Raw genomic sequence first — 19,113 nt, 5'->3', positions numbered from 1 at the left:
AAGTGATTGGACAGGGGGAATTTTAGGGGAAGGCGGTTGTTGCTGCGGATCTTCAGCAGTTGTAGAAACTGTTTCAGGCTCGTCGTTTGCCAATGGGACGTCTGTTGTTGATGCAGCTAAAAAATCGGAATCAGAAAAGTTGTTTTGATTGAATGGCCATATGCCACATTTTTTGAAAGCATTGATTGCTGTAGACATTGTAGCAGCTTGAATATAAGCGTCAGCAAATATTTCGCTGATTTGAAAAGTAGAAATTACACGCCCCGGGTGCGACCTTAACCAGTTAGTACAAGCATGATCATAATATACACTCAATGGTTTCATGAAGCCAACATCTAAGGGTTGCAGCCTATGAGTGCAGTGAGGGGGAAAGCAAAGCATTACAACACCATTCTTGCGTGCATGTTCAATTACCTCTATGTTTTGCGTATGTGTAACATGGCCATCTAAAAGTAGCAAAACTGGTGTAGCTAATGACGCTCCTGAAAAGTTGACGAACCGTTGAAACCATGACATAAAGGTCTCAGTTGTCATCCAGCCTCGAATATTGCATTCTGCTGTCGTTCCTGGAGGAGCTCGATCCAATAACTCCTGCTTCATTCTTTGCCGAGGGAATATTAACATGGGAGGCATATAGGTACCAGCCGCATTAAAACATACCTCAACCGTAATCGTTTGACCTCGTTCTGCTGATGAAAGCGATCCTACCTGTTTTCTGCCCTTTTCTGCAATAATTTTGCTCTTTGTTTTAGACACACACGATATTCCAGTCTCATCGCAATTGTATATTCTGTCTGGTGTCAGATTATATTTGTCATATATCTCCCCAAGCAAAGAATAGAACTTATCCACAGCCACTTTGTTAAACCCCATAGCTCGTGCTGCCGATGTAGCTTCTGGTTTTCGGATGGATAAATCCGAGTGACGCTTCAAAAATCCTTTCATCCAATCGACACCAGCTATTTCTTTATCGCGGTTAAAATTGTGTGCCTTGCCATTTTTTTCCGCCAGCTGATATGCTAGTTTTCGTAAAACGACGGTGGTCAAACCAAACAAACGTTTCTCCATTTCTTTGATAAACCTCACGAGCTCATCTTCCTCGTCTTTCGGAAATACTGGCTTAAAATTACCTGGAGTTGAGTTAAGAGAGAGCTCACCCTTCCTTATTTTGGCCACGTGACGCTCCAACGTGGTCTGTGGAACACCGTATAGCTGGGCTGCTTTTCTGTAGCCTGCTGATTTACTTAAAACTGCATCGATTGCCTGTTTCATGCTTTCTACAGACCAACTGCCTCTCGAGCTTTTCTTTTTATAGGTTCTCACCATTTTTAACCCTAAAACAAGATAGGTTCTATGGTCAAATGAACAGAATATTTTTTGTAAGATGACAGGGGCATAATGGGGACAGGAAATACGGGGCATAATGGGGCACCCCAACGTGCCCCGTAATCATGTCCCCATTATGCCCCCATAGGCAATATTGTTTAAATTACCGTTTAAAAAATAAACTGTCAACATCTACAGATTTAGTTCAAAACATAACAATACACAAAGTCTATACAAAACACATAACAATAATGTACAGTAATCAACAAAACACTTACCTGGTTACGATTATTTTTGTAAACACATCAAATTACATAGAAACACGTCGAAAAATATTTTGTGTCGTAAGAAACAAACGCGTGCGGTCTGCTTGTGCGGCACTTGCGGACTGGACATTGATGCAAAATGGCCGCCTGTTAGTGCCAACCTAACGCGGCTAGTGTAAGCGGTTACTTGTATGTGTGGGTGGCCCCATCGTGCCTCACGTCCCCGTTATGCCCCCCCTTCCCCTATCAAATGTAGCACTGAATATGATTGCAAACCCGATATTATGCAAGGAATTGGACCTTGAAAGGCGGACTTTTCGTTCAATTTAGTCCCCCGGCGTTTTGTAAAACAATAGAAAATTTCCAAGGTCATCTACCTTTGATTGCCAGTTCAAAGCCCGGAGGTTTCTTTAGATCCAGTGACATTCAATAACTGTCATACCGGTGTCTACTTTAGTTAGCCAGACGGCAATGTTCGCATTCTAAAACACCGAACTGTATTGATTGCAGTTATTTGGTACATTCAGAAGAATGTGAATTGTTTGCAGCTGGTTTTTAGGTATAGGTTTGAGTTTTTAGAATACATTTAGAGTTTGTAGTTGATTGAAATTTTGGTTTCAAGATTGATTTGGATGCGTGGCTAGAAAATGTATAACATTCAAAACAACAGCCAGCACAGCTAATAAACTTTTACTATAAAATGCTTTGCAATAGCTGACAATGGTAACAAATATATAGCTAAGTATCTTAAAAAAATGGAAGTCATATAATTTATTACATTACAGGCAAACAAAAGATATTCGCGTTCTATAGTCACAAGTTAGTCCTGACTACGAATTAGAAGGGCAAGCCTATTACGGCATACCGGACACGATACTAAACACTAGGCTACTGTTGAAAAGAATATTATTTAAATTAGCAAAAAAGGCCAATAGCAGTTTTTTCGACTCAGGAATCGAACATGATGCCACAAGATCATCAGTCGTATATGTACGTACACTACCACCCCAACCCCAAAGGTAGTGAAAACAATTATTAAAATTACGTAACTACGCAAGAATAAAAACATGAATGAAAAATGTCATTTGCTTTGACTTTTGTGCTCATTCATCAAATTTCCTTAAGCTATTTTTAGTACAAAACATTCAAGAGTTGGACAATAGCAAAATCCCTTTTATGTCCCTTTTTGTCTATTTACCTGTCGTATTCGCGTAAATAGTTTTTCGCAGAAATGTTTAATAGTGAATATCTTTGAAAAGCTGGTTGCGGCTATTTTCGGTGGCTTTTTGCATCAACGCACTTAGTTTATTTGTAAAGAATCTTTTTCGTTTTATTGTAAGCCTTATTCATGCGTATCTGATACAACTCAATCCAATTTTTATTTAGAAAATCTATCATTTTAAATATAGGTACCAATAATTATGTATTTATTTAAGTCGCGGGGACTCTTACGAAATAGAGTAACTAGACCCAAAAAAAAATTAAACGGATTTTGATTTTGTACGGGGTTCGAACAAAAGCCCCCGCGTTATCGCTTCTACGGCTGTCGAAAACTCTATCAGTACGCAAACTGCTATTCTAAATAATTCTCTAATTAGCAAGACGTACACTACTAATATTTGTTATAATAATATGTAAATTGTCAATATTGTCATAATTATCGTATTTACCAAAGTAATATTGTAATTTCCAGTAATTTCCACAGAGATAGCAGTAGCGGTTGCTAAATGAACCCACACTGAACATTTGGTAACAATAGAATATTCTAATTGAAACCACCTCTTGGCTGCGAGCCAAATGTTGATCCCAAAGTTTTGTAAATGAGCTTTAACTACTTTAAGTAGGGAGAGTACTTAATCGAATGGTTAGAGAATGCATTAGCAGATTTACTTATGTGTTAATTTTGGGTGATATTTATTTACACCATTACCATTTTTACTGAGCGAGTCTACTAGAGAAATGTATTTTTTTGCAGTACAGTTTGACGTTCGCGCCTGGTATTTAAAGCTCTACCACTGAATGAAATTTAAGTGTTCAGTTTATGGGATGGACAGTTACAAGCTTAGTCAATGTATTGACTAACCTATTTGCAAACTTTTATGCAGATAGATGTTATGACTAAAGCATCCGCTAAGAAAGGATTTTGATAAATTCCACCACTAAGGAGATAAAATAAAGGATGAGAGTTTGTATGACAATTATTATTATTACAAACTACCTAGTTACGAAATAAGTGGCATAAAACCTAATTTGTTGCCCAACAATAGCATAGAGATTGACTTGGCAAAAGCTCTTTGACGATGTAGGAAGTCTTTGTGTTGCCTCGAGCGAAATAAAGGCATGTTTACGAAACCATTGTTCAATACCTCATATTGAACGAACTGTAGGTGAAGGCTATAGAAGTATAGATGACTTATAAATTATGTGTGTAGACGATAATGGGACTTCTATTTGTTGTTTACTGGTAAATGTGGAAGGCTGACTCTATGCGACAGAGTAATTCGCTTCTGGTGGAATAAATTTATTTTATTTTATGGTAGAAAATCAGTAGAAATGCTTGTGTTAAAAATACTACTGAACGCAGGAGTCATAACTTTGAGCCTCACATAGAAACATTTTTTTTCAGATCCGCTTACAGTATTACCGGGTCTAATTGAATTTTGCCTTTAAAGTTTGTGTGTTATAATTGACTCGTGATCCTGTATTTGTTCTTGGTACGAAGAATTATGACATGTATCTTAACGCATCTGGTAAATACATTTGTAAATGGCTCACCAGTCACCATACATAGGTATCATTCACGACAAACTTATGTGTCAGTTTTTTGGTCAAAGATCTACAGTCTTTTCTTCAAATTGTCTATCATCAACATTTACAAAAAGACTAGCATCTTATCATTAGAATTTATTAAAAGACCATTAATCACTCACCTCAAAAACAGTGGCCATTTATCCACACTGGCTATCATCTCAATATTGTCCAAGCCGGGCAAGTCCGTGAAGGTATAATGACAGGTCACTCCGAAGACCACCACGAGGCAGAAGTTGGCGAGCACTGAAAACGGCACCAGGAACTTCAGGTGACGTATCTGAGTGATGAGGACTAGCGGCAGTAAGAGGATGCCGCAGTAGACTTCTACTGAATACTTGTGGTCCGGGGCGAAGTTGTCGAATAACTGTGGAGGAAAGAAATTTTTAAGTTTTGGCTTAGTAGAATGTTAATTAGGTTTTTTTTTTATAAGCTTACGCGGTGATTAACGCAATCCTGAAACAGTTTTTATTTTTTGTCGATAAATATCATAATAATAAAGCTTAAAATTTAAGTAGCTCTTTTGAGGAACTTAAATTAATTTATGTTGAACGTTTTTCAACAATAAAAATAGACTCCGTGTATCGTTTTATACGTAAATCTATCCTATTTTTTCTCGATCTTTCATTATAATCACTAGATCTGATATCTCTTGAACAGTGCTTTAATAAGAAAGAAATGAAAGCCAGATGTCCACAAAGTTCAACGCCAGAAAGTTTTTAGGCATTTTTGTGATATTGGCCAATTTGTAGTTTGCCAACGAGCGTAGAAAGAACCGTCTTTGTGCTCTATTGTAAACGAAAAACGTCGAAGTGGTTGTCAATTAAGGCAACAAGCTTTAAGCCAATTAAAAGCCTTTTAAACAGGCTAAAATATGGTTCTGCATCTATTAGAAATATTCCTGAGTGACCGAGGAAAGTTTTATAGAGAGAAGAAGTGGAAAATTTTGAAGAAAATTAACACAGACAATTTAATTTCTGAATGTAAACTATCCCTAATTTTGTAAAGCAATTTACAGAACAAAGTCTGCCGGGTAGCCAGAAATGAATTATCGTTAGCAAAGTACTAAGTACATATTTAAAACAAAATAATTTTAAAGAGAAAACTCTAATAAAATTTCACCCAAAGCGAACGTTTCACGTTGGGAAATGAAATAAAAATTACCTACGCTTAACATCATAAAATAAAATTTATCTCGATATTTTTAAAGGCTAAAGGGAATAAACGTTAAAAAGTTATATGAAGCCTTTGGCCAGTTTTATTTATTTTATAGTCCAATGAAACCACAGTCGTAAATTAATTTATATTATCTTTTCTTTTGTAATAATAAAAGCTATAATTTCGGTATTAAACATTCGCTATGAATTATTTACATGAGCCGTGGTAGGATGTTTATTTATTTTACAACTTAAGGTTTAATTTAAAAAATATCTCTGGGATTTTGAAACTTACATGCACGAAAACATATAAGGTTTGAAATTTGCAGTTTAATTGACGCATTACAAAGCTCTCTATTATGTTAATCAAGGTATTTATTTAGTGTCTCTCTCTTGCCCAGTGTTATATTGTTTACTCTTTCTACAACCCTAAACAAATATAGATACAGAATGAATTTACTGAAATTCCTTCATTAGCAGTCAGTTTAAAAACAACAAAATATCCTGTTAATACCCTTTGCATTATAATGTTAAGTGTACATGTCGCGAGAGTTAAAGTCGTTACTATCAAAAAAGTCTATCCCATCAAAAACATTCTGTAAAAACCTCAAGTCTCGCCGTAAAAAGTTGTGAGATCGATATAATACCAAGTTGATTAATCTATTTAGTCTCTATTTAAAGGACCTTCTGTCTTAAGTTATTACGTACGTTATTATCATGCCAATTTAAAAAAAAATACCTTTAAAACAAGTAGACTGACCTGGCCATCGCATGATTTAATTATTAGTATGTATCACACTACACAGCACGACGAGAAGTTAATGCTCCTGAAATGTTAATGGCGAATTTGTGTTTTCTTGCGATGACCAAGTCGATCTAATTGTTTTAAAGGTATTTTTTTTTTAATTGGCATGATAATAACATACGTAATAACTTAAGACAGAAGGTCCTTTAAGTAGAGACTAAATAGATTAATCGACTTGGTATTATAAAGATCTCACAACTTTTTACGGCGAGACTTGAGGTTTTTACAGAATGTTTTTGATGGCATCTCACTTCTTTTTGTAGAGCGAATAGAGCAAACATAAGTCCAATTTGTATGGAAAGCCGTATTTTTTTCATAATTCAACATATTTTCCTATGGGAATGTTGTTCAGTTTCATGGGCTAAACACCCTTATCCACCCTATACCCCCTCCCCCGTTATGTCTCATATAGTAGGTACCTATTTACACCTATTTATTTTATTTTCTACTGTAATAATAATTCATTAACTGCAAATGTAACCTTGTAATCTTATACATTTATATGGGATTACAAAGTTATTGTTGCAGTTGGTGTATTTAGAAAACTGGACCGAAATTAGAAAATATTAAATTTTTCCCATGATTAAGACACTAAACCCTATTTGTATTCTGAATTTTAAGCTTCTAAGTCTGCTAGAAGTACCTTAGACTTTTGATGATCGGTGAGTCAGTGAGTCAGTGAATCAGTGAGTGACAAAATTCAAAATTTTAACAAGTTGTCATTCCTAAACTACTGGTTCAAATTGACTGAAATTTTAAATATACCGTGTTTATACAATGACTAATTAGTTGCTGAAAATCCAGGCTTCTTGTTTTATCCACAACGAAATTATAGGGGTGTCAAAAATAGCCCGAATTGCTTCGAGAAAAGGATGTTACGGCCGTGCCGCTTTTTTTTTGCTCGGCTTGCGGTTATCCACAACGAAATTATAGGGGTGTCAAAAATAGCCCGAATTGCTTCGAGAAAAGGATGTTACGGCCGTGCCGCTTTTTTTTTGCTCGGCTTGCGGGGGCACTTCCGTGCCCCCAGATCAAAATGAAAATAAAGCATATTTTTAGCAAGATAATAATAAATTACACTAAAAAGACTCTTATGAAAGATTAAAGCAATAAAATCTCATATTTGAATATTACTCAGAACTTTTTGGAGTGCCGAAGCCATAATAGCACTTCAAAGTTTTCTATTGCAACTGAAAACAATTGTATACACTTAATTTTAATGTAAATGAATTTAGTCAGAAATAAATGGGCTATTTTAAGATACATATGAGGGCACTTTTAGGCACTTATTGAAAAAATTTTTAATTAGCTTCTACTTTGATGCGAAATTAAATATTAATGATAAAATAGGTTATAGACTTTTCTGTATTTAAGCATGTGGGTTTTAAAACTTTACTATAATAGCACTGCATTGGTACTGCATTCAAAAGTGTATATCACTACGGATTATAAAGAGTCATCATTTTATTGGAAAAAGGTCGAATCGGATACTTTTCCATTTTAACTCTAGCGTTTGGCTTTAGTGATATTTTTATTGATGAAAATGGCAAATATTTATTATCACAATTTTCATACTTCTGACTGCATACCAATAAAACTACCTTTAGAAAAGATACCATGGTTTATACTAATTTTAAAATAAAAAAGTAACAAACTTACATAAAAAATGTCTCCATTATAAATCTTTTTAATGAATAATAATAATAAATTTAACACATTAATGTCCCACTGCAGGGCAAGGGTCTCCTCCCGTAATGAGGAAGGGGTTAGGCCTTGAGTCCACCACGCTGGCCAAGTAAATCGCTACTTTTTAAACTTGACTTATACTCCTTCACAGTTCACATTGCATTAACCTCACAACATAGTTCGCGATGCACTAACAGTCAACAGATCATAATTGCGGCTCAGTATATCAGATTATAGCACTGAATACGACCGAGCGGCTAATTGTACCACGTGAATACACGTAATCTTGAACGTTAGTTTAATGTTCGCTGTGTCTATCGTGTGTAATATTATGATATGTCTAATTAAGATTGAGTAGATACTAGCTACGTATAGCTTAATGATCTGTCTGGTAAGTTACAATCATTGATAGGTATTTGAATTAGACATTCAAATGTTTGAGCATCCAAATCAAATTACATCGAATCAGTTTATTCGCATAAAGCAGTTTTCCAAGAACCGAAGTTATGTTATTCGCAATATGGTTAACTCGTAGTACGGACATCAACGTCGCAAGAAAACAATTGCATCGCATACAAGATGCGATCACAATACAGACCATGATGTACATATATGTATAATATTGTAAAACAACAAAAAGATATACGATAACATAACAACATATTTGCTACTACGTGTTGCTAGGCGTTAAATGCTGCTCATCGCAATAGTAGCACAGAAACACACTAACAACAAGCAGCTAACTAACTTTTTACCAGACGTTGCCCTAGCTTCTGCCTCGACTTCATCCACGTAAGGAGAATTACCGAGGCAAAAAGTATCATCTGCGTTAATCCAAGCTGCAAGCCATCAGTGAACCAAATTCCATAGATTTTTCGTGATAAAGTAACAAAGACACATCAATCCATACATTCATCATCACAAAATTTCGCATTAATAATATTAATAAGATTAATAAGATAAACCATTGTTTACGTGTGTGGGACGGAAATATAGCAACCATTTTCTCATCCATACTAATATTATAAATGCGAAAGTAACTCTGTCTGTCTGTCTGTCTGTCTGCTACTCAATCACGCCTAAACTACTGAACCAATTTGCATGAAATTTGGTATGAAGATATTTTGATACCCGAGAAAGGACATAGGCTACTTTTTACCCCGGGAAAATGACGCATTTCCGGGGAAAATTCAGGTGGCGAACGAAGTCGCGAATAATCAATATTTTAATGACATTGAATTAACAAAATTCCGTTGTCATGGTAACTGTTTTAATGGCGGATATGCCTTAGCGCAACTTCATTATATTATGAGATATAAATAATTTTGAGAATATTTTTCGGGAAAAAAAGCATATTTTATATCATCACGCTACGACCAAAAGGAGCAGAGTAACAGTAAAAAGTGTTACAAAAACGTGGAAAATTCTGATTCTCTCTTATGTGACGCAAGCGAAGTTGCGCGGGTCAGCTAGTTAATCATAAATATTGTACGAAGATTTACTGCACACACTGTCAACTGAGGTGAAGTGACGTCAGACTGCATACTGCAGCGTAATATCACGGTCCCGACACTAACAATGAGAAATTCTGTATAGGGGAATAGAAGACAAGCGTGAAACAGCACCTCCGTACGTGTATATTGTAGCTTTTCTTGGAACTTTAATATATGCACATCTACCTGGTATTAAAATTAGAAGGAATAAGTGAACTGCCAGTTGCGCTCACAAATAGTAAACGATCAACGGGTTAATCGGTCTGTTGTGTGTAATATTCCTTATTTACCAAGTCCTAGATTTTGGTTGACGATCTTTGCCCCGTTTGGAGTGCATGTTAAAATTTGGTATCAGTACCTCGATTCTCTATCACTATCGACTACCGACAACCGGCTAGCTATCGAAATTTGACATTTAGAATGTACTGCCAAAATGTTTCCTACGACACCCGCTAGAGGCGCTGATCAGATTTTCATACAAAATTTCTCGATGACAGTTCGGTTGTCGGTAGTCGATAGTAGTAGAGAATCGAGGCACTGTTGTTACTTAATGAAGTTAATGTCAAACCTGACATAGCCAGCTTCAACAATTTTGGCCGTAGGTTGAGCACAATACGATAAGTATAATTGTCAACGTTAGTTTGTACACTTTAAATGACTCTAAAAATAATTTTCTAATTACTGATACAATATTTTAGGCCGAATTTTGAAAGGAAATTCTATTTCTATGCGTTTCTTTACAACACAGCAAAAATAAATCAACCAACAAAACAAAAGATTTCGAAAAACGTGTCTGACATTTTCATTTTAGGCTTTATTCCTGCCATTTATATTTCATTGTCTGGCACAATCTTGTGAGTCCTGGAATCCTACAAGCTTTTACTAGGGCACATATTTCTACCTGCGTAGAGTTATTGCTCCCACAGGACACATGTAGACTGAAATATGATTGTTCTTTGTCACGTTGAACAATCGTTTTGTTAACATTTGAAGAAGCAGGATAAATAAATACGAAAGAAAGCAAGACAATATGTTATAGGAGGTACAGATTTTTGTTGTACAAAGTAAACGCTTTTGGCCGCCTCTGCGGTCTGGACGGTAGTTTATACGATTGCTGATCACGAGGCTTTGAGGTCAATTCTTGGAACTATTAAATACTAATATATATTCTGACTGATGAGAATTCGTGCTCGATTCATGAATAGGGCAAAGTATTGATGGTCTTTTCTAGTTTATATTGGTATTTTCAATAGTAGCCCGGAATGCGGTAACGTTTCCAGTATACAACAATAGGCGTACCCAGTATTATATGGAACGACATTCTCTATAGCGAAATGTAGGTGTATTCCAGACACGTCTGCATATACCTTCATGTATATGAACAGGCTATATGTTATGTATGCATGTTAGAACTGCATGAACCGTTACAGACACCTCATAAACAACTTGTTCAAAGATCATTTCTATCCTTAAACTAGTCTAATCAGTACTTTTTCTAGTAAAATACCACTAATCTGTTTAAGGCTGTACTAATGAAGGCCTTTGATGGCCTTCAAGAATGTTTCTACGAAATACCGTTTCTTAATATGTTTACGTTAACTTTTTATTGATATCTATCTTGATTGAACTTGTTTGTTGAATCGTGTGGAGAGTTTGAGAGATACTGACTAAAGAAATGTGATAAAAATACTTTCTAGCAATAAAATAGTAGTCTCTATCAAATTCGATGAAATCGGTGTTGTTGTTAATGCTTGCAAACATATACAAGTACAACATATACAATACAAAACATAGACAAGAAAGAGTTATAGCTTTGGTAATTAGTATTATAGACTGAAATTTGTAATTTGAATGTGTATTTTTATTTTCTAAGCATGAAGCGGCGACAAAGATACATAATCTGCATAAACAACTCTAACCCTCACGGTTCAGATACGACTTTACGTATCTCAGTTGACAGCTATTTGAAAGCCACTATGTTGTACATTGTCTAATCCCTTAGATTACAGTAATTACACGTTATGTCAAAGCAGCAATGTACTGAATAGTGACCATCAATTTGACGACCACTAGTTGTCAACTGAGATACCTGATAAGCCCGCTGGTGACAGACAGACGGACGGACAGCGAAGTCTTAGTAATATTAGGTCGGGGAAAAAGTCTTTTCGCATTATAGTATGTATGAACTTGTGATAAAATCTCTTTGGCTTCAAGAATCACAAATGAGAACGCGGTTCATTAGGGTTTCTTTCAGTGAGCTCGTGAGGTACCCAAATATCGAACATTTTTGTGTAGAGAAAAGATTTTATTACAAGTTTATGTATACATAGGTACTATCAATTCGAAAAGACTTTTTCCCCGACCTAATAGGTTTCCTGTCTCTTTGAGTGCGGAGTCCTAAAATTGAACGTGCACATACTAAAAGTGGCATGAAATTGCTCATTACAGTTCAAAAATGTGCTCACATTTTTCACTACTTCTGCTTTACAAGTCTTCATATTTACGAGTATTTGTAGAACAAGTTTTGTCTAGTTTAATGCGCGTCTGGCGTATGCAAATACAGGTCTGAGGTTAATTTTGTCGGAGCTCAAAAGCGTGGCTTGTAATTGAATGAAGAGAATGGGGATTGTTCATATTTTTTTAACATAGGTTTTTATTTTATTTCTTGAAAATATAGAGTATTTTAAGAAACTAATTTGAATATTTTTATTATAGGAACAATAGTTATTTTTTTTAAAATATTCAAAATTTATTTTATATTTATTTTATGTGACGTCATCAGTGGCATAATGCCTTGTGCCATTGCCTTATAAGCAGAACTCCGAGAAAATATTCTCTATGTGTCAAGTGTCGCCCGTCATCATGATCTGTCATATTTCTGTTTATGTTTATAAACTGATCTACAACTTATTGTAATCGTAATTATTATTGATATTTATAAACGTTTCAACAAAATGAGTGGTACTTTTGTTCAAGCAGACTCTCGAAACCTGCCTAATGAAGATACTGTGATGATTTGAATACCTATATCTCGACTAGAAGTCACCTTAGTGTAGACGAAATAAACGAAGCAAAAATCCAAATGTTAAAATTAATTGAAGGTAACAGAAAGGAATAAAACTACTTACATTATCAAAAGCTTTTATTTTATTTTCCTTGTAAATTAAATAAGTGTTATACTCTCAATCTCAAGCTTACTATAACCTAAGTTTGTAAAACTTCAGAATGTGGTTGTTTACTACGTGTACAAACACTTGGGGGCCTAAAACTCTCATGCCACGAGAGCTTAATATTGAATCTATACCGTTAAACCCTCTATTAATAGCTAAAACAACATCAGCTTCGCGACACCACTTCTTCCTTAAATCTTTTCACGCAGGTACAATATTTTTGTGCACTAAACGCTTCCTGCATTCCATATTCCACTTATCTATAAAAGTTGATGAGTAAACGAAATAAAATCCATAAACTGTATGCAATACAACATTAAAACCGAAACGATATCGGATTATCAACTGTATAGGTTATATTCTTGTTTACGATTTTGACATAAACTTGACAATTAATATTTGGCAGATTTTTTTTTCGGAATTTGTTAGACAAAGTCACAAACCTAAAAGTCCTGTTATGACGTTATTTGAAGGGCAAGCAAGGTCAAACATATTTTTGCAAAAATATCAATGTATTAATAATATTTTTCATTAAAATTAATATATAATGTTTAGGAGCACTATTCCTCGAAATGGTTTCCGAATTACAGCATTTAAAAAAAAGTGAACAATCCCCATTGTTTACTGCAATGTGTACAGTCTCAACCAAACAACATGGTTATAGAAAATCGTATTTTCAATCGTATTTATTTGTACGTGGTTATTATTTAATTGTGTCTATTATGGTTGTTAATAAATAAATAAATAAATATCATCGGACAACTCACTAACGGTCATTTGATTCCAAACTGAGCAGAGCTTGTACTATGGTAACCAAATAACTGATAAACATACTGATATACTTCTAAATCATACTTATATAAATAAATTAACATCCAAGCTCAGAACAAATAAATAATATAAATACACAGTGATTGTAAAATTACTTTGAAGTAAATAAAAATTGGTTATTTCACCATTTTTATTATTAGAAATGATAAATCGCATGTGACAGCGTATACATAGTTTTGCATTTGATTGTACTGTATTTTAGGTAGAAACGCTTATGAATTATGTTCAGGATTTAGAGGTTGATGTTCTTAGATACATTTATGTTTTGTGCTTCAGGGACGTGTTTTGATATTTAATTCGTGATTTAGATTGTATTCTGGTAAAATGTATTTAATGGAAATTCAAAGATTGAAATTGGCATGGTTTCGCTCCGTTCCGGAACATTAATAGACTACATATATTTATTTACGGCTTAGTCTTCTTCCTATTATTATCTTATGGTTAGTAGTCAACCTAGTATAAATAAATAAATATTATTGGACAACTCACACACGGTCATTTGATTCCAAACTAAGCAGAGCTTGTACTATGGTAACCAAATAACTGATAAACATACTTATATACTTCTAAATATATACTTATATAGATAAATTGACAACCAGGCTCAGAACAAATACTCGTGCTCATCACACAAAGATTTGTCCCGGGTAGGATTCGAACCCACCACACGCGGCGCTACGGTTGTTACGGCGAGGTGACCGCTTACACCACTGCGCCAAGCCCCGAGGGCCGCTGACGTTGCTTACCGACTGTTATCTTAATAGATAACAGCCAGGACCGACGTTTTACGTTTCCTCCTAAGCACGGAGACGACCAGTTCAAATACCACTATGCGGTCACCTATCTACGGAATGACCTTGCAAAGTGTTGCTTTACCCACAGACCGTTTGGTGTTCTTTTTAATTTAATTTAAACCAGTTAGTTGAGAGACATGCTGTTGTACTAATGTTAAGAGATAATAGCAATTTGCATTGTTAATACATAATTACGATTCAGACACTGCCTAATGTCAACAATGTTAATTATTTATTGTGTTTAGGAAGCTCTTTGTTCACATTACTGATGCATCTATTGAGTATAATCTAAAATTAAATAATCAGCAGCTTGATTCTCTACTAATATCGACAACACAAACGGCAAGTCATCGAGAAATTTTGTCTGATAATCTGATCAGCGCCTCTGATGAACGTCGTTGAAACTATTTTGGCAGTACATTTTAAATGTCAAACTTTCGATACTTGACAGTACCAACTTTAGAAAATCCGCTACCGACTTCCGTTTATAAGAACGTTAAATATTATTCACGGCTTTTTTTTTCTTTTTACCCGGGCCTATTCGAATTATACGGAGCTCCGTTGATTGGTCAAAGAGGGATGAGTACCGACTTTTGATACTTCTTTTTCCAAAAGTAATGGTCTTATTTTTTCCTATTAGTTTATATTTAAACAATTTTTTTGTTCACTCCCTTTTTATTTTACCTATATGCAGTCGGCTTTTTTGTTTTTTATGATTTGGATAGTGATCTATCATTGCCAAATTTCGTCAATATTGGTTAGCCAGCCTAATAGACGTAGATGATATGACATGACATGCTGTCTATAATATTAGCAAAGGCATAAGTTGGGATTCAAAAGAATAGTAAGTTGCGATTAAAAATTGACTAGTTTTTGGTATTCAAGAACTCAACTGCTTTGATTTCAATAAAGTCTTTTTAATTTAAAAGCAATTGGTACTTTTCACCAATTAGTGTAACATCAAAGTATATTCGTAACGCTTTTGAACCTTACCTCTATTATATAAAATAACATCTTCATTTCAATAAAGACATAAGCGACTTGATGTAGCTTAACTTTTAAGCCATTATTTGTCTCTGAGAGCAATATATTGTTTTATACTCACATCTTTGAGCGACGTAGCGATGAATATAACGTAAACGCTTGTACCGCCGAGACAGACGCCCGCCATCGCCGCGTCTACAAAGTGCCTGAAAATGGAAAGTTATTTCAGAAATGTTGTTCAAATATTACGATGTGATAGTTGGAAAACTAAACGGTGAAAAATAAAGCATCTAAATTTATACAATTTCAGTATAATGGCTATAAGAATAAGTGACAGTAATAAGTTACAATTTGCTGCATTGCAACATCCGCGTAACTATCGAGAAATTGTATAAGAAAAAAACTGCACGATTTTAAAAATTTATCGGCACCGCTAACGGGCACTGCGAGAACTATTTTTGCAGTACATTTTAAATGTTAAACTCTCGATATTCAGTAGTACTGACTCTAGAAAATTGTGCTACAGAAACTTAAATATTAAATTGAAGGAATATCTAGATACTAGCTGACCCGCGCAACTTCGCTTGCGTAAGAGATAATGCGTCATATTTTTTCCCGTTTTTGTAACATTTCTCGTTGCTACTCCGCTCCTTCTGGTTGTAGCGTGATGATATATAGCCTATAACCTTCCTCGATAAATGGACTATCTAACACTGAAAGAATTTTTCAAATCGGACCAGTAGTTCCTGAGATTAGCGCGTTTAAACAAACAAACAAACAAACAAACAAACTCTTCAGCTTTATAATATTAGTATAGATAACCTTCCTCGATAAATGGACTATCTAACACTGAAAGAATTTTTCAAATCGGACCAGTAGTTCCTGAGATTAGCGCGTTTAAACAAACAAACAAACAAACTCTTCAGCTTTATAATATTAGTATAGATTAGTATAGATCACGTTGTATTCATAAGTGTTAAAAGTAACGCGAACAAAACATTTCTATATAACATGAAAACATGCATTACACTAAATTGTGTTTAGTTTCTTCTATACTACTGTTGTTAACACTTTGTTTCGAGACGAAATAGTTGGGACGTGTTCCCTTGTAGTGTTATAGTTGCAAGTAAGTTGTATGGCGTAAAGTAGGGTAAGAGCTTAAGGAATGTTTTTGTTTGTATACATTACTTTTGGCATCATTGCAATAAATTTTATGATTGCATTTTGTTGGAATTGGGGTAAATCTTGATAAAGTGAATAAGGAAAAATGAATGCCATCAAGAACATCCTGTAAAAAACCCCAAGTCGTGAGATTGTGAGATCGTTGTGAAATCTATATAATACCAAGTCGATTAATCTATTTAGTCTCTACTTAAAGGACCTAAGTAAGACCTAAGTTCTGTCTTAAGTTATTATCATGCCAATATTAAGAATATTTTACGTAGCGCTTCAATAAATACCGTAATAAATAAAACGCGTAAGATTTCCCATAGGACTGGTACCATTCTCGTTAGACAAGTTAATGATCGTGGCTAGTTAAATAATCGCATCGGTCGACGCGTTTGTGCAGGCTCGTGATAGAGTCGCATTGTGTTTGTCCTATTTAAACGTTAATTATAGAGGTCTTGACTAAAATATGGTTTGTTTAGTTACCTAAAACAATGCAATCGTAAACCAACACAGAAACAGACACGTTTTTTTTTTAATTGACATAATAAATTGTACGGGACTTAAAACTTTACTTATACTTAATTTATCTTTAACTAGCTGACCCGCGCAACTTCGCTTGCGTCACATAAGAAAGAATGGGTCAAAATTTTCCCCGTTTGAACATTTTTTATTGCTACTCTGCTCCTATTGGTCGTAGCGTGATGATATATAGCCTATGGCCTTCCTCAATGAATGGGCTATCTAACACTGAAAGAATTTTTCAAATCGGACCAGTAGCTCCTGAGATTAGCGCGTTCAAACAAACAAACAAACAAACAAACTCTTTAGCTTTATAATATTAGTATAGATACAAATGTCTATCTATTAAGCAAGAAAGAATAAAAATAGTAAAAAAAAACCTGTGAGAAGATTATATTTTCCTTTTTTAAATTTAATATTATCTAGAGTAACGAGGCAGGTTCAAATTTTGAATACTTTGTACCCGATGTGTTTTTTTTTGTTGGATTGGGGACAGCTATTATTTATATTACCAACGGCGTGCTAACACTGCTTATAAAAAAGACATTAGAAGTAACATCTTACCTTATATGCTTAGAATATTGTTTTAATTTCTTCGGTCCGTATTTGAAGGCATTTTCACAGGTGTCCGTATAGCTTAGTAGAGGCACTTGACTTGCTTTGCAAACTTCCCTCGAGGTCGATACCTGAGAAAATAAGGATTTTAATCAAAAAAATCGTGGAAAAGAGAAATATACAGAATACATGAGTTCTTATATGTTAATAGCTAAGCTCTGTTATATATTATTACATCTCCCACACTAAAACCTCTTTTTGTAAGACATACCATTAATATTCTCAAAGTATAACCAGACTCAAAACAACAATTTAACACAAATATTTCTATTCTATCTCGAAATGTCATTCCACCACGCACATCGTCAGCGGCGTGATGACTACCTCTATGTCACGGACATAGATTTGATTTTGCCTTTTTGTTTCACGTTCAGCAGCAAAATAATTTTCCGGTTGCTGCTGGAAAAGGAATCGCGTTGGCGCTAAATAAATTACTAAATTACCGTAGCTTCCAAAGAAGCGGTAAATTCACTCTCTGTATCATTGACTATCATAAATGTCAGTACTTGACACATATGAATAAGTAATTTAATTTGCAATAAGTAATCTTCAAAAAGGGGAATACTCCTTCATATATAATTTCAATCACTTCTTCAAAATACTGACTACATGCATCTTACTCGTATAAAACGAGATAATTCATATCCAGCTCTTCGTTAGCTCAGCTTTCAGCCTAGATTTACGACTTAACAGCAGCCTTGTACGTGCATTAGTCATAGTGCCCGTCGTACAACGAATAACGATGTGCATGAACTAATCCACTCGATTTGTCTTACGAGAGGTACATTGTTGTAGAGTTTGATGACCTTGCAAGATAAGTGCAGTTACTTAGCTGATTGATTAGATTCTGTAAAGAAACGAAGGTGATACGTTGATGTTGAATACGGAATAAAGATGATTTGATGTTATTTGCTTGATCTATGTCGATTGAAAAGATTTTTATCAGTTTAAATATAGAGAAATTGTTTTATTTTATTTCGTTTTCACCTTGTTTATTGTAAAAAGTAATAAGTTGGCATGCTAATATAATAGCACAGAATTTCCTATTGTTTTATGTCGACTTAAAAATATGGAGATACATTGCGTTTAAGAGTCATATAATATGACACCACAGGCTAGTTTTTTTACAGTAGAGATAGTCGCCTTCCCAACTTTATTGCATTAGAAGTACGTCTTTTTTCTTTTCTAATGCAACAAATGTCTTATTATATTTTTTTATATTCTGACACGGGACTATTTTACAATGTCTCTTTTGTTACCCTGTCAACGTTCCTATTGTTTAAACCAGACGGCTTTGTGCTTAGCCTAAAAATTTGTTCATCAAAAGAATGGTTCCATTCTATAGTTCAATGCCCGCTGGTCATTTACTACATAGGAATTTGACCTACGGGGTAGCTGCGGAATAGTTTCCCTAAATGTTTAGACCATTCCTAAAACCTAGCTATTTTCAAGAATGTTTTTTATAATTAAAAACATTTTGTTGAAGAAT

The 19,113-nt window shown here is 34.7% G+C and overlaps 1 protein-coding gene across 1 annotated transcript in view; it reads right to left on the bottom strand.

The window, feature by feature from the left end:
* Nucleotides 1-19,113, bottom strand: part of LOC142974270 (proton-coupled amino acid transporter-like protein acs) — a 73,307-nt gene that overhangs the window by 26,005 nt on the left and 28,189 nt on the right. Inside the window, exons 4-6 of the mRNA XM_076116474.1 lie at nt 17,574-17,695; nt 15,442-15,526; nt 4,523-4,767 (exon numbers count right to left, since the gene is read on the bottom strand). Of these exons, the coding sequence (XP_075972589.1) occupies nt 4,523-4,767; nt 15,442-15,526; nt 17,574-17,695 (452 nt within the window). The remainder of the gene's footprint in view (nt 1-4,522; nt 4,768-15,441; nt 15,527-17,573; nt 17,696-19,113) is intronic.

This window comes from Anticarsia gemmatalis, chromosome 7 (genome assembly GCF_050436995.1).
Source record: "Anticarsia gemmatalis isolate Benzon Research Colony breed Stoneville strain chromosome 7, ilAntGemm2 primary, whole genome shotgun sequence".
In the NCBI taxonomy this organism is placed as follows: domain Eukaryota; kingdom Metazoa; phylum Arthropoda; class Insecta; order Lepidoptera; family Erebidae; genus Anticarsia; species Anticarsia gemmatalis.
This window is presented reverse-complemented; position numbering and strand designations above follow the sequence as displayed.